Source organism: Petromyzon marinus, chromosome 6 (assembly GCF_048934315.1).
Source record: "Petromyzon marinus isolate PM22_M1 ecotype Great Lakes invasive population chromosome 6, UKy_Petmar_22M1.pri1.0, whole genome shotgun sequence".
In the NCBI taxonomy this organism is placed as follows: Eukaryota; Metazoa; Chordata; class Hyperoartia; order Petromyzontiformes; family Petromyzontidae; genus Petromyzon; species Petromyzon marinus.
In genome coordinates, this window is record NC_133672.1 from 4547387 (window position 1) to 4563333 (window position 15947).

The following is a 15947-nucleotide window of genomic DNA, read 5'->3' on the forward strand; positions in this document are numbered from 1 at the left end:
CATCACTGAGTCTCAAGGTTCTTCTTCAAGGGGTCCTGCCAAGTTTTCACAGTATTGGGCAATGTTCCTGCTGTCTAATACCAATTTCAGTGATTTGCGGGATAATTTTTCAGCACCGAGATGGTTTTTGACCAATACGAGTTGTATAAAGTGTATGCTTTCTTTAGGTATGGGAGGAAACCAGAGCACCCAGATCAAACCCATGTAGGACAAGCACAAAAATAGATCTCCACTCAGAAGGAGTTTATGGAAATATTAACATATGCTGTTGTATTCGGCTAGGTGTGGGAGAACAATAGTCCATGGGCCACATCTGACTTGCAAATTAATTTCATGTGGCCCATGGCCACATGAGGCTTATCACTTGGAAAATGCCTGCCATACTATATTTATCCAGCACTGCAAGCAGCTTAGTGACACGCATGGGATATTAGAAGGAAATAAAGTTTAATCCAGCAAACGCTGTTTCTAAATTGAGCAAGTTTAGTCATTGCTGTCACTGCAGTAAAGGAGAGCCCGAAGTGTGTTTTATTGTTGGATACTGCTAAGATGTGTGCTACCACCACAGGTATTCGGCCGTCAGTAAAGCTTTCTCACACCAAAACTCAGTTAGAGCGAAGAAAACTGTAGAAATGAGGAACAACCCCCACGTGACTGTAAAAGCCAGACCAAACAAAGAATCTGATGTTGATATCACATTGCGACTTGCAAATCGTGATAATTTATAAAAATGTTGTGGAGGGTGCTGGGGAGGTGTTAATCGTTACACACTGGCAGAATGTCACGGGAGAATGTCACTATTCCTGGACCTTTAAACAATGCAGTATTCTGTAAATCGGTGAGTGACCCGTTTTGTGCACTCTACGTAGGGTGAATCGAACAGATCCCGCGAGACCAGTGCGATCAAAATGTACCCATCATGGCTGTGCGATAATTTGCATGCAGCCATGTCCACGTAATTGGCAAATCAATAGTGTCTTGTGGGCGTATATGACAGCATGGCTGTACCACCCTATTACAGCACACAACAAATAAATTGAATTAATCAGATGATACTTTATAAAACGCAGCCAACAAATTGTAATAAATCCAAGATTATTTTCTTTTTTTCATTCACTTCAAAATGTTCACATATAATTTCTTTATTACGTGCCTTTGCATACTTCAGTTTTAATATTTTAGTCGTGACTAGCAGACGTTTTTTGGGAAAGGTGTACTATCTCGATGCGTCATCGTCAGGATCCATTCTAAGAATTTTATAATGCAAACAAAACACCATTCAAATGTATTTCTTTTTAATCCGAAATTATCAATCGAATGCTTGCTTAAAGCCTCCACAAGTCGTTGCCATCTTTCAATGATCCATCTTTGTCAATCCCATGATGACACAAATGGCTTGCCCGTGTCATTCATAGGGATTGTTTGTCCATATTTTATGGTGCTGGTTAGTGTGGATTACCAAAGAAGGAAGGGGGGGGGGGTGATCTAGGATCGGTTCAGATATCACTTGCTACTAACTTTATTCAGCCCCAAGAACTGACCTCAACTTGCCCAGTTCATAGCAATGGGTTAACCACCGCCTCTCATCCTTACTCCTGCATTGTTTTCCAATGAAACAGGGACATTCTTTTTTAATTACGACGCCTTAATACGTGGACAGATCGATTAAGTGGCATGCAGATTGTTTACAAGCAGAGTGCATGAGGCACGCCCATTTTACACTTGGTAAGACTTGCTCACAGCGGACGGATGCTTAAATGGCGCAACCACTCATGAGCATGGGGTATCAAAAGCCACCAAAGCAATCTCCACGCACAGTCAGCATAACATCCTCTTCGGAGGCCGGCGTTGCTATACTCAAGCTCCACAAGGTGATGCAACTTTACCATATACATACGACAGCTTCCGAATTCTCGGATTTTAAATGAGCGTGTTGCTTCATGTTGGAATGTCAAAAAAGCCTATTGACATGTCGGGGAATAAAGCATGGGTAATTATACTGCAATGGCAACAAGGGTTAGGGAAAACACTAGAAATCTATTCATGATTTTACCAGGCAAGGCTCACTGGGCTATGTAGATCTTTTTCAGAAGCGACCTGGCCACAAATGATTGCCCAACGAAGTGGCTTATCACGTGGAAATATATAGCAGCCACTCATTCTAAATGCATGTTGATTCTAAATGTAGAGAGGAAAAAACGGGGGAGAACATGCAAATTCCAAATATACAGCAGCAGGCGTCAGGGTCGGGATCGAACCCACGATCTCCTGTATACCAGGCGAGGTAGTTAACAACTAGCCACCGCGTGGCGTAAGTATTGTGGTTAGACTTCTGCTCCACCTGGCTGGCAGGAAGGAGCGAGGGGTAAATATTCTCACTGATAAAAGGAGGCCCCTCTGTTTGCATTGGGGAGTTGGTGGGTACTGTGTCACAGGACAGACCTTTACTCCCCCGAGATAGGAACAGCTATATAAAGTGTGGATTGAGAATAACGACTGATCAGCACCAGGTAGCAAAGTCTGAGATCCTTACAAATCAATTACTCAAGCTGCTCAGTCAGTGTACTTTTAAAGAAACCAAAGGAAATCAGATGTGTAAGAATATTCCACCCTTGTGAACCGATGAACTGTCAACGATTCGTGAGCTGCTATTCTAGAATATATATTTTTTCTTTCTTGTGTGGTGACCACAGAACAGTGCCGGATTAAGCTGGTGCAGGGGCCTGTAGCACATGTTATAAAGGGGCCCTAAATATGAAAAAACACGTAAATATTAAAACACAAATTTTTTACTCGCATAGTAAAGTAATTGTATGTTTTTATTTGCTATACAGCCAGATAATACGACAAATCGCTAACCTTAAACACCCAGTCGCTCATAAAAGTTGAAGGCGGTATAGTACTATAGTGATAGAGCCAGTGCAGAATCACTCAACAGGAATTGACAGCTTGAAAGCGTTTAGCGCGGCGGGGCCCTTGAAAGTGCGGGGCCCGTAGCTACATATACAGCTACTTTTGCTCCTAGGATAATCCGGCACTGCCACAGAGGGATTTTAAATAAGAGTTTTAGTTCATATGCGGACAAAGATACAATCCGCCTAGCCTTGGCGGCGTTTAGCCATGACAATAGTTGGGATACAATGTGGCTCGAAATCATGTTAGCGCCTCTAGTGGCTGCATGGGTCAAATTACAGTGCACTAAATACAAACATCGCTTCAGCTCAATTGAAATCTAATACTCCTAAACATACATCGAAAGCGTCCACATTTTTAAAAAAATCGATTTTCCATCAATTAACTTGATCTATCATGTCGCCTCTATAAGACGGACACTTGGAAACAGCACCACATTCATGTATTTAGCTATGGCCTTTGAGCAGAGTCCACTTTATAAACCAACATTCCTCCAGCGAATGTAAGTAACAGGAATTAACATGTGGTGCAGTTCTGTACACTGTGCGTGCGGGACTGTATTATAATTCATGGTCTCGTTCCCACGGATATGCATCGAGGCAGCAGGTCTGTGAGAATAAAAGCGCTTTAGAGCTCATCGGATTCCTCAACTCTACATACATATTCCGAGTCCAATGTCCGCATTCGCGAAAGCGAGCATCACCGCACAACAGACTCAAGCGTTCCCTGTCCTTCGCTCGATGAATCAGCCGACAATGCTGACCCACAGCACAGTTTAGCGGTGGCATGCCCAGGTGACGACGACTAGAAACTGGCAAGCCGCAAAATAAATCACCCCACCACAATCTACGCCCGTACAGTCGTGCCCACATCGGCTGTGGGTTGCCGTGCCAACAAAAACCTGACATTTGCCACAGCATTGGCAGCCAATGTAACACCTTTAAAAAAAACACATTTAAACTCTCCCGTTTATTCATCGTCCAATGATACTTGCTCGCATCTAAGGCTCTCCTCTGTCTCCCTCTCTATCTCTGTCTCTTTTAAAGGCAGCTGCGTGCTACGAAATCCCAACCCCCAATACCCCCCCCCCCCAAGCAAATGGAAAACCACAAACACTGCAAAAAAAAGGCAGGCCCTAAATATTTACGAAAACGCAATATGGCATGACCTAACTACTACCGCACCCGCATTCAATTCGCGTGTCCCATCACGGTACTAAAACCAACTCCGATAGGGAATTAATAATTAATTGAATCTGCAAGCCCATTGCGTAAGAATTTGCCTGCCACTGAAAACAATTCATCAAGTTGCACGTGCACCCCACCAGGCCAAGACCGTGCCACCAGCCATCTCGCCACGATTTTTTTTTCGCTCTGCACCATCTCCTACACGGAAAGCCTTCTCATGTCGCTACCTTTGAATCTAACAGCAGAGTTACTATTTACTGTGCGCTGCCCAGTCGTTGTATGCCCCCGAATGCCATTCAGTTTGCATCTGCGTGCTTTATTGGCATCATCACGATCATCACTAGCGGCATCATCACGGTCAAGCCCCGAATTGTTTAATCAGCGGGCGGGGAGGGGGTGTCAGAAAATAAACCCTCGCCTTGTGCGAAATTGAAATCTGCTTCACGCATGTACACCAAGTACATTCATGAACGATTAATCGATTTCAAAGGGAAATCTCAATTTGAAACAATGCGATTAGCAAATCGCAAAGGCTGAGATTTTTTTCGCGATTTGAAGAGTCCTAATTACTTTCTCATTGGAATTGTGTTTTTTATTCGAACTTTATTTAGCTTAACAATTGTTCTATGTTTGATTGTTCCATTTCAATGAAAACATTTTAATAAATACATGTTGGAAGCAATTCATATCTTTTAAGTTCTCATCCTTGCGTTAGAATGTATAGAGCAAGTTTCATATTTTGATGGTATCACGTGGTAATGCTCCATCACAGTGTTTTAAATCTATCACGCAGTGAATATTGAACTGAAACTTGACTTCAAAAATTTAATTTCACGAAAGGCACGAACTGAATGAACTAAAGCGGTCACAATACTGGTCTGAGTACTCTAAGCGACCATCAATCAAAGGCGGCGGCGTCGTCGTGACAGATTGTCACGGACACCAAACACGCAATGTGAATAAGGCGTCTCTCTCTCTCTCTCTTGTCAACACGCAATGTGAATAAGGTGTCTCTCTCTCTCTCTCGTCAACTCGCAATGTGAATAAGGCGTCTCTCTCTCTCTCAACACACAATGTGAATAAGGCGTTTCTCTCTCTCGTCAACTCGCAATGTGAATAAGGCGTCTCTCTCTTTCTCTCTCGTCAACTCGCAATGTGAATAAGGCGTCTCTCTCTCGTCAACTCGCAATGTGAATAAGGCGTCTCTCTCATCAACTCGCAATGTGAATAAGGCGTCTCTCTCTCTCGTCAACTCGCAATGTGAATAAGGCGTTTCTCTCTCTCTCTCAACACGCAATGTGAATAAGGCGTCTCTCTTGGCAACTCGCAATGTGAATAAGGCGTCTCTCTCTCTCAACACGCAATGTGAATAAGGCGTCTCTCTCTCTCAACTCGCAATGTGAATAAGGCGTCTCTCTCTCGTCAACTCGCAATGTGAATAAGGCGTCTCTCTCTCAACTCGCAATGTGAATAAGGCGTCTCTCTCTCTCTCAACTCGCAATGTAAATAAGGCGTCTCTCTCTCTCTCAACTCGCAATGTGAATAAGGCGTCTCTCTCTCTCTTGTCAACACACAATGTGAATAAGGCGTCTCTCTCTCGTCAACACGCAATGTGAATAAGGCGTCTCTCTCTCTCTCGTGTCAACTCGCAATGTGAATAAGGCGTCTCTCTCTCTCGTCAACTCGCAATGTGAATAAGGCGTCTCTCTCTCTCGTCAACTCGCAATGTGAATAAGGCGTCTCTCTCTCTCTCTCTCTTGTCAACTCGCAATGTGAATAAGGCGTCTCTCTCTCTCTCAACACGCAATGTGAATAAGGCGTCTCTCTCTCTCAACTCGCAATGTGAATAAGGCGTCTCTCTTTCTCTCTCTCTTGTCAACTCGCAATGTGAATAAGGCGTCTCTCTCTCTCTCAACACGCAATGTGAATAAGGCGTCTCTCTCTCTCAACTCGCAATGTGAATAAGGCGTCTCTCTTTCTCTCTCGTCAACTCGCAATGTGAATAAGGCGTCTCTCTCTCTCGTCAACACGCAATGTGAATAAGGCGTCTCTCTCTCTCGTCAACTCGCAATGTGAATAAGGCGTCTCTCTCTCTTGTCAACACGCAATGTGAATAAGGCGTCTCTCTCTCTCTCTCAACACGCAATGTGAATAAGGCGTCTCTCTTTCTCTCTCGTCAACTCGCAATGTGAATAAGGCGTCTCTCTCTCAACTGGCAATGTGAATAAGGCGTCTCTCTCTCTCTCTCGTCAACTCGCAATGTGAATAAGGCGTCTCTCTCTCTCTCTTGTCAACACACAATGTGAATAAGGCGTCTCTCTCGTCAACACGCAATGTGAATAAGGCGTCTCTCTTTCTCTCTCGTCAACTCGCAATGTGAATAAGGCGTCTCTCTCTCTCTCGTCAACTCGCAATGTGAATAAGGCGTCTCTCTCCCTCTCAACACGCAATGTGAATAAGGCGTCTCTCTCTCTCTCAACTCGCAATGTGAATAAGGCGTCTCTCTCTCTCTCTCGTCAACTCGCAATGTGAATAAGGCGTCTCTCTCTCTCAACACGCAATGTGAATAAGGCGTCTCTCTCTCTCGTCAACACGCAATGTGAATAAGGCGTCTCTCTCTCTTGTCAACTCGCAATGTGAATAAGGCGTCTCTCTCTCTCTCTCAACACGCAATGTGAATAAGGCGTCTCTCTTTCTCTCTCGTCAACTCGCAATGTGAATAAGGCGTCTCTCTCTCAACTGGCAATGTGAATAAGGCGTCTCTCTCTCTCTCTCGTCAACTCGCAATGTGAATAAGGCGTCTCTCTCTCTCGTCAACACGCAATGTGAATAAGGCGTCTCTCTTTCTCTCTCGTCAACTCGCAATGTGAATAAGGCGTCTCTCTCTCTCTCTCGTCAACTCGCAATGTGAATAAGGCGTCTCTCTCCCTCTCAACACGCAATGTGAATAAGGCGTCTCTCTCTCTCTCAACTCGCAATGTGAATAAGGCGTCTCTCTCTCTCTCGTCAACTCGCAATGTGAATAAGGCGTCTCTCTCTCTCGTCAACACGCAATGTGAATAAGGCGTCTCTCTCTCTCGTCAACACGCAATGTGAATAAGGCGTCTCTCTCTCTCTTGTCAACACGCAATGTGAATAAGGTGTCTCTCTCTCTCGTCAACTCGCAATGTGAATAAGGCGTCTCTCTCTCTCTCTCAACACGCAATGTGAATAAGGCGTCTCTCTCTCTCTTGTCAACTCGCAATGTGAATAAGGCGTCTCTCTCTCTCAACACGCAATGCGAATAAGGCGTCTCTCTCTCTTGTCAACTCGCAATGTGAATAAGGCGTCTCTCTCTCTCAACACGCAATGTGAATAAGGCGTCTCTCTCTCTTGTCAACTCGCAATGTGAATAAGGCGTCTCTCTCTCTCTCGTCAACTCGCAATGTGAATAAGGCGTCTCTCTCTCTCGTCAACTCGCAATGTGAATAAGGCGTCTCTCTCTCTCAACACGCAATGTGAATAAGGCGTCTCTCTCTCTCTCGTCAACACGCAATGTGAATAAGGCGTCTCTCTCTCTTGTCAACACGCAATGTGAATAAGGCGTCTCTCTCTCGTCAACTCGCAATGTGAATAAGGCGTCTCTCTCTCTCGTCAACTCGCAATGTGAATAAGGCGTCTCTCTCTCTCAACACGCAATGCGAATAAGGCGTCTCTCTCTCTTGTCAACTCGCAATGTGAATAAGGCGTCTCTCTCTCTCAACACGCAATGTGAATAAGGCGTCTCTCTCTCTCTCGTCAACTCGCAATGTGAATAAGGCGTCTCTCTCTCTCTCGTCAACTCGCAATGTGAATAAGGCGTCTCTCTCTCTCTCTCGTCAACTCGCAATGTGAATAAGGCGTCTCTCTCTCTCGTCAACTCGCAATGTGAATAAGGCGTTTCTCTCTCTCTCAACACGCAATGTGAATAAGGCGTCTCTCTCTCTCTCTCTCTTGTCAACTCGCAATGTGAATAAGGCGTCTCTCTCTCTCTCAACACGCAATGTGAATAAGGCGTCTCTCTCTCTCAACTCGCAATGTGAATAAGGCGTCTCTCTTTCTCTCTCGTCAACTCGCAATGTGAATAAGGCGTCTCTCTCTCTCGTCAACACGCAATGTGAATAAGGCGTCTCTCTCTCTCTCTCAACACGCAATGTGAATAAGGCGTCTCTCTTTCTCTCTCGTCAACTCGCAATGTGAATAAGGCGTCTCTCTCTCAACTGGCAATGTGAATAAGGCGTCTCTCTCTCTCGTCAACACGCAATGTGAATAAGGCGTCTCTCTCTCTTGTCAACTCGCAATGTGAATAAGGCGTCTCTCTCTCTCTCGTCAACTCGCAATGTGAATAAGGCGTCTCTCTCTCTCTCAACACGCAATGTGAATAAGGCGTCTCTCTCTCTTGTCAACTCGCAATGTGAATAAGGCGTCTCTCTCTCTCTTGTCAACACACAATGTGAATAAGGCGTCTCTCTCTCTCTCAACACGCAATGTGAATAAGGCGTCTCTCTCTCTCTTGTCAACTCGCAATGTGAATAAGGCGTCTCTCTCTCTCAACACGCAATGCGAATAAGGCGTCTCTCTCTCTTGTCAACTCGCAATGTGAATAAGGCGTCTCTCTCTCTCAACACGCAATGTGAATAAGGCGTCTCTCTCTCTTGTCAACTCGCAATGTGAATAAGGCGTCTCTCTCTCTCTCGTCAACTCGCAATGTGAATAAGGCGTCTCTCTCTCTCAACACGCAATGTGAATAAGGCGTCTCTCTCTCTCTCTCGTCAACTCGCAATGTGAATAAGGCGTCTCTCTCTCTCTCGTCAACTCGCAATGTGAATAAGGCGTCTCTCTCTCTCTCTCGTCAACTCGCAATGTGAATAAGGCGTCTCTCTCTCTCTCTCTCGTCAACTCGCAATGTGAATAAGGCGTCTCTCTCTCTCAACACGCAATGTGAATAAGGCGTCTCTCTCTCTCTCGTCAAAGTTAAGGGACGACAAACAAAGTCATCTGGTCGAGCACCAATTGGGACGAGGCTCAAAAGAAAGCCGTCCCTTGGCGTGGACCAATCAGTTTCAAGGACAATGCATCATATATTATTCTTGGTGCTTTCGGTAAAGTCACGTAGAAGGGAAACAATAAAATAATTCAAATAGAAGTCAATAAAATTCTCACGACGTTTCGACTGCAACACAAGCAATCATCATATATTATCATAGTATGTTTTTTGTTTGCATTTTGACTGCGGGTGTGTGTGTGTGTCTTGTGAGACACAAGACACACACACACAAGATGAGACACAAGACACACACACACAAGATGAGACACAAGACACACACACAAGATGAGACACAAGACACACACACAAGATGAGACACAAGACACACACACACAAGATGAGACACAAGACACAAGACACACACAAGATGAGACACAAGACACACACAAGATGAGACACAAGACACACACACTCAAGATGAGACACAATACACACACACTCAAGATGAGACACAATACACACACAAGATGAGACACAAGACACACACACAAGATGAGACACAAGACACACACACACCAGATGAGACACAAGACACACACACACAAGATGAGACACAAGACACACACACAAGATGAGACACTAGACACACACACACAAGATGAGACGTGAGACACACACAAGATGAGACACAAGACACACACAAGATGAGACACAAGACACACACACACACAAGATGAGACACAAGACACACACACAAGATGAGACACAAGACACAAGACACACACACACAAGATGAGACACAAGACACACACACACAAGATGAGACACAAGACACACACACAAGATGAGACACAAGACACACACACACACACAAGATGAGACACAAGACACACACACACAAGATGAGACGTGAGACACACACACACACACACAAGATGAGACACAAGACACACACACACAAAATGAGACACAAGACACACACAAGATGAGACACAAGACACACACACACAAGATGAGACACAAGACACACACAAGATGAGACACAAGACACACACACACACAAGATGAGACACAAGTCACACACACACACAAGATGAGACACAAGACACACACACACACACACAGACAAGATGAGACACAAGACACACACACACAAGATGAGACACAAGACACACACACACAAGATGAGACACAAGACACACACACAAGATGAGACACAAGACACACACACAAGATGAGACACAAGACACACACACAAGATGAGACACAAGACACACACACAAGATGAGACACAAGACACAAGACACACACACAAGATGAGACACAAGACACACACAGACAAGATGAGACACAAGACACACACACACAAGACACACACACAAGATGAGACACAAGACACAAGACACACACACAAGATGAGACACAAGACACACACACAAGATGAGACACAAGACACACACACAAGATGAGACACAAGACACACACACATACTAGATGAGACACAAGACACACACACATACTAGATGAGACACAAGACACACACACACAAGATGAGACACAAGACACACACACAAGACACAAGACACACACACACAAGATGAGACACAAGACACAAGACACACAAGACACACACACAAGATGAGACACAAGACACACACATACACAAGATGAGACACAAGACACACACACAAGATGAGACACAAGACACACACACACAAGATGAGACACAAGACACACACACACAAGATGAGACGCAAGACACACACACACACAAGATGAGACACAAGACACACACACAAGATGAGACACAAGACACACACACACAAGATGAGACACAAGACACACACAAGATGAGACACAAGACACACACACACACACTAGATGAGACACAAGACACACACACACACAAGATGAGACACAAGACACACACACACAAGATGAGACAAGACACACACAAGATGAGACACAAGACACACACACAAGATGAGACAAGTCACACACACACAAGATGAGACACAAGACACAAGACACACACACAAGATGAGACACAAGACACACAAGATGAGACACAAGACACAAGACACACACACACACAAGATGAGACACAAGACACACACACACAAGATGAGACACAAGACACACACACAAGATGAGACACAAGACACACACACAAGATGAGACACAAGACATACACACACACAAGATGAGACACAAGACACACAAGATGAGACACAAGACACACACACACACAAGACATAAGACACACAAGATGAGACACAAGACACACACACACAAGATGAGACACAAGACACACACACACAAGATGAGACACAAGACACACACACACAAGATGAGACACAAGACACAAGACACACACACACAAGATGAGACACAAGACACACACACAAGATGAGACACAAGACACACACACAAGATGAGACACAAGACATACACACACACAAGACACACACACACACACAAGATGAGACACAAGACACAAGACACACAAGATGAGACACAATACACACACACAGACAAGATGAGACACAAGACACACACACACACAAGATGAGACACAAGACACACACACACACAAGATGAGACACAAGACACACACACAAGATGAGACACAAGACACACACACAAGATGAGACACAAGACACACACACACAAGATGAGACACAAGACACAAGACACACACACAAGATGAGACACAAGACACACACACAAGATGAGACACAAGACACACACACACAAGACACACACACAAGATGAGACACAAGACACACACACAAGACACACACACAAGATGAGACACAAGACACACACACACAAGATGAGACACAAGACACACACACAAGACACACACACAAGATGAGACACAAGACACACACACAAGATGAGACACAAGACACACACACACACACAAGATGAGACACAAGACACACACACACACAAGATAAGACACAAGACACACACACACAAGATGAGACACAAGACACACACACACAAGATGAGACACAAGACACACACAAGATGAGACACAAGACACACACACACAAGATGAGACACAAGACACACACACAAGATGAGACACAAGACACACACACACACACAAGATGAGACACAAGACACACACACAAGATGAGACAAGACACACACACAAGATGAGACACAAGACACACACACAAGATGAGACACAAGACACACACACACAGAAGATGAGACACAAGACACACACACAAGATGAGACACAAGACACACACACACAAGATGAGACACAAGACACACACACAAGATGAGACACAAGACATACACACGCACACAAGATGAGACACAAGACACACCCACACAAGATGAGACACAAGACACACACACACAAGATGAGACACAAGACACACCCACACAAGATGAGACACAAGACATACACACACACAAGATGAGACACAAGACACACACACACACAAGATGAGACACAAGACACACACACACAAGATGAGACACAAGACACACACACAAGATGAGACACAAGACACACACACAAGATGAGACACAAGACACACACACAAGATGAGACACAAGACACACACACACAAGATGAGACACAAGACACACACACAGACAAGATGAGACACAAGACACACACACAGAAGATGAGACACAAGACACACACACACAAGATGAGACACAAGACACACACACACAAGATGAGACACAAGACACACACACACACAGACAAGATGAGACACAAGACACACACACACAAGATGAGACACAAGACACACACACACAAGATGAGACACACACACACAAGATGAGACACAAGACACACACACACAAGATGAGACACAAGACACACACACACAAGATGAGACACAAGACACACACACACAAGATGAGACACAAGACACACACACACACACAAGATGAGACACAAGACACACACACACAAGATGAGACACAAGACATACACACGCACACAAGATGAGACACAAGACACACACACACAAGATGAGACACAAGACACACACACAAGATGAGACACAAGACACACACACACAAGATGAGACACAAGACACACACACACACACAAGATGAGACACAAGACACACACACACAAGATGAGACACCCCCATGTGTTGTGACTCCATGCGAGTCACACAACAGAAGAGGGAAAAAAAGCATGAAAGCCAGCGCCGGATGAGACGCACCCTACACACACTGATGAACCACGGAGTTGACACACAAACACAACGTAGACCCCCACCCCTCCTCCTCCTCCTCACCTGCACAGCTCGGCGAAGACGTGAAAGTTCAACTTTTTCCTCTTCTTGTCGCTCAGCCAGTATCCAACCACAGGCTGCTGTAGCTGCTGCTGCTGCTGTTGCAGCTGCTGCTGTTGCAGCTGCTGTTGGTGGTCAAGGGCAGTGCTCACGGCCACCCCTGAAGGTGCCAACCCCTGCATCTTCCCCATAGCCGGCGGCTTCTCTCGACTCTCCCCCGGGACCTGCTCGCCCCCTCACCGACACACTCCGTAGCGGGCACGCCGCCCTCACCCAACACCCCCAACCCACCACCCCCTGCAGTCAAGGGGACCCTGCCGTGGGCAAGAAGGGGCCTTGGACACGGGCGCTAACTCTTCCCCTTCGTTCGTTGTAGGTAGGTAGGTGGCTGGGTGGGTGGGTTGGTGTCTGGGGCTCTCCTCCCGGCCGAATCCTCCACCGACCGCCCGCCACCACCAACCACGAACACGTCCCGGGTGTCAAACCTGGGCGGGCGGGCGGGCACAGAGGAGCACGGTCGAGACGCTTTCGCACAAAGTACACGGCCGACGACGAGTCGCTAGATCAGAACGACGACGATGATGATGGATGATGATGATGGATGATGATGATGGATGATGATGGATCGGCGTTACAACAGCGGAGAGTCGTAGCACGCACGCGTACAGTGCGGTGGGCCAAGCGGTGGGCCAAGCGGCGTGGCGGCTCCGCGGGCTCGCCTTGGGGTGGCGCGAGGTTTGTGCGGCGGTGGCGATGCCGCGTGTGGTGTAGTGTGGTGTAGTGTGTGTGTGTGGTGTAGTGTGGTGTGGTGTAGTGTGTGTGTGTGGTGTGTGTGGTGTAGTGTGGTGTGTAGTGTGTGGTGTGTAGTGTGTGTGGTGTGTAGTGTGTGTGGTGTAGTGTGTGTGGTGTAGTGTGTGTGTGTGGTGTGTGTGGTGTAGTGTGGTGTGTAGTGTGTGGTGTGTAGTGTGTGTGGTGTGTAGTGTGTGTGGTGTAGTGTGTGTGTGGGGTGTAGTGTGTGTGGTGTAGTGTGTGTGTGAGGTGTAGTGTGTGTGTGGGGTGTATGTGTGTGTGTGGGGTGTAGTGTGTGTGGTGTGGGGTGTAGTGTGTGTGTAGTGTGTGTGTGGTGTGTGTGTGGGGTGTAGTGTGTGTGGGGTGTATGTGTGTGTGTGGGGTGTAGTGTGTGTGGTGTAGTGTGTGTGGTGTAGTGTGTGTGGGGTGTAGTGTGTGTGGGGTGTAGTGTGTGTGGTGTAGTGTGTGTGGGGTGTATGTGTGTGTGTGGGGTGTAGTGTGTGTGGGGGTAGTGTGTGTGTGGTGTGTGTGTGGGGTGTAGTGTGTGTGGGGTGTATGTGTGTGTGTGGGGTGTAGTGTGTGTGGTGTAGTGTGTGTGGTGTAGTGTGTGTGGGGTGTAGTGTGTGTGGGGTGTAGTGTGTGTGGTGTAGTGTGTGTGTGTGGGGTGTAGTGTGTGTGGGGGTAGTGTGTGTGGTGTAGTGTGTGTGGTGTAGTGTCTGTGTGGTGTGTGGGGTGTAGTGTGTGTGGTGTGTGGTGTGTAGTGTGTGGTGTGTAGTGTGTGGTGTGTAGTGTGTGTGTGTGGTGTGTGTGTGATGTGTGTGTGTAGTGTGTGTGTACGTGTGGTGTGTGTGTACGTGTGTAGTGTGGTGTGTGTGTACGTGTGTGGTGTGTGTGGTGTGTGTACGTGTGTGTACGTGTGGTGTGTGTACGTGTGTAGTGTGGTGTGTGGTGTGGTGTGTGTACGTGTGTGTACGTGTGGTGTGTGTGTACGTGTGTAGTGTGTGCGTGCGAGCAAAGGCAAAGTGCGTAAGCAGCGGGCGAAGCGCATTTACCCTGGCGTGGCAACGGCGCTGAGCTGTGGCTGCTGCTCGCTGCTGCTGTAGGAGCGAGGAGTAAGTGGTGGTGGTGGTGGCGTGTGGTAGCGTGTGGTGGTGGTGAGTGGCGGTGGTGAGTGGCGAGTGGCGGTGGTGAGTGGCGAGTGTGGGACGCTGTGGCGACGGTGCACGCCTTAGCGAAACGGCGGCCCCGCGGCGCTTCCGCCTACACAGGGCGGGGCCGGCAGGGGGGGGGGGCGAGAAGGGTCGGGGGGGTGGGGGAGAGGCAAATCGTGGGGGGGGTAGGGGGAGAGGAGGGGATCAAGAGGAGGGGGGGGTTGGAGAAGTGGGAGGTGGGGGGTGGGAGGTGGGGGGAGGCAAAGGGAGGGGTGAGGTAAAGGGGGAGGGGCAAAGGGAGGGGGGCAAAGGGAGGGGGGCAAAGGGAGGGGGGCAAAGGGAGGGGGGCAAAGGGAGGGGGGCAAAGGGGGGTGGGAGGTGGGGGGAGGCAAAGGGAGGGGTGAGGTAAAGGGGGAGGGGCAAAGGGACGGGGGCAAAGGGAGGGGGGCAAAGGGAGGGGGGCAAAGGGGGGGCAAAGGGAGGGGGGGCAAAGGGAGGGGTGAGGTAAAGGGGGAGGGGCAAAGGGAGGGGGGGCAAAGGGAGGGGGGCAAAGGGAAGGGGGGCAAAGGGAGGGGGGCAAAGGGATGGGGGCAAAGGGGGGGCAAAGGGAGGGGGGGCA

The 15947-nt window shown here is 47.3% G+C and overlaps 1 protein-coding gene across 4 annotated transcripts in view; it reads right to left on the minus strand.

The window, feature by feature from the left end:
* LOC116939790 (inositol-tetrakisphosphate 1-kinase-like) overlaps window positions 1-15947 on the minus strand; it is a 95063-nt gene that overhangs the window by 52917 nt on the left and 26199 nt on the right. Inside the window, exons 1-2 of one of the 4 annotated variants that reach the window (XM_032948605.2) lie at window positions 15230-15442; window positions 13392-13873 (exon numbers count right to left, since the gene is read on the minus strand). In XM_032948605.2, coding sequence (XP_032804496.1) covers window positions 13392-13579 — 188 coding nt within the window. In that variant the 5' untranslated portion in view covers window positions 13580-13873; window positions 15230-15442. Of the gene's footprint in view, window positions 1-13391; window positions 13874-14054; window positions 15178-15229; window positions 15443-15947 lie in introns of those variants that run through there. The other 3 variants (XM_032948608.2, XM_032948607.2, XM_032948606.2) reach the window with 3 other exon arrangements.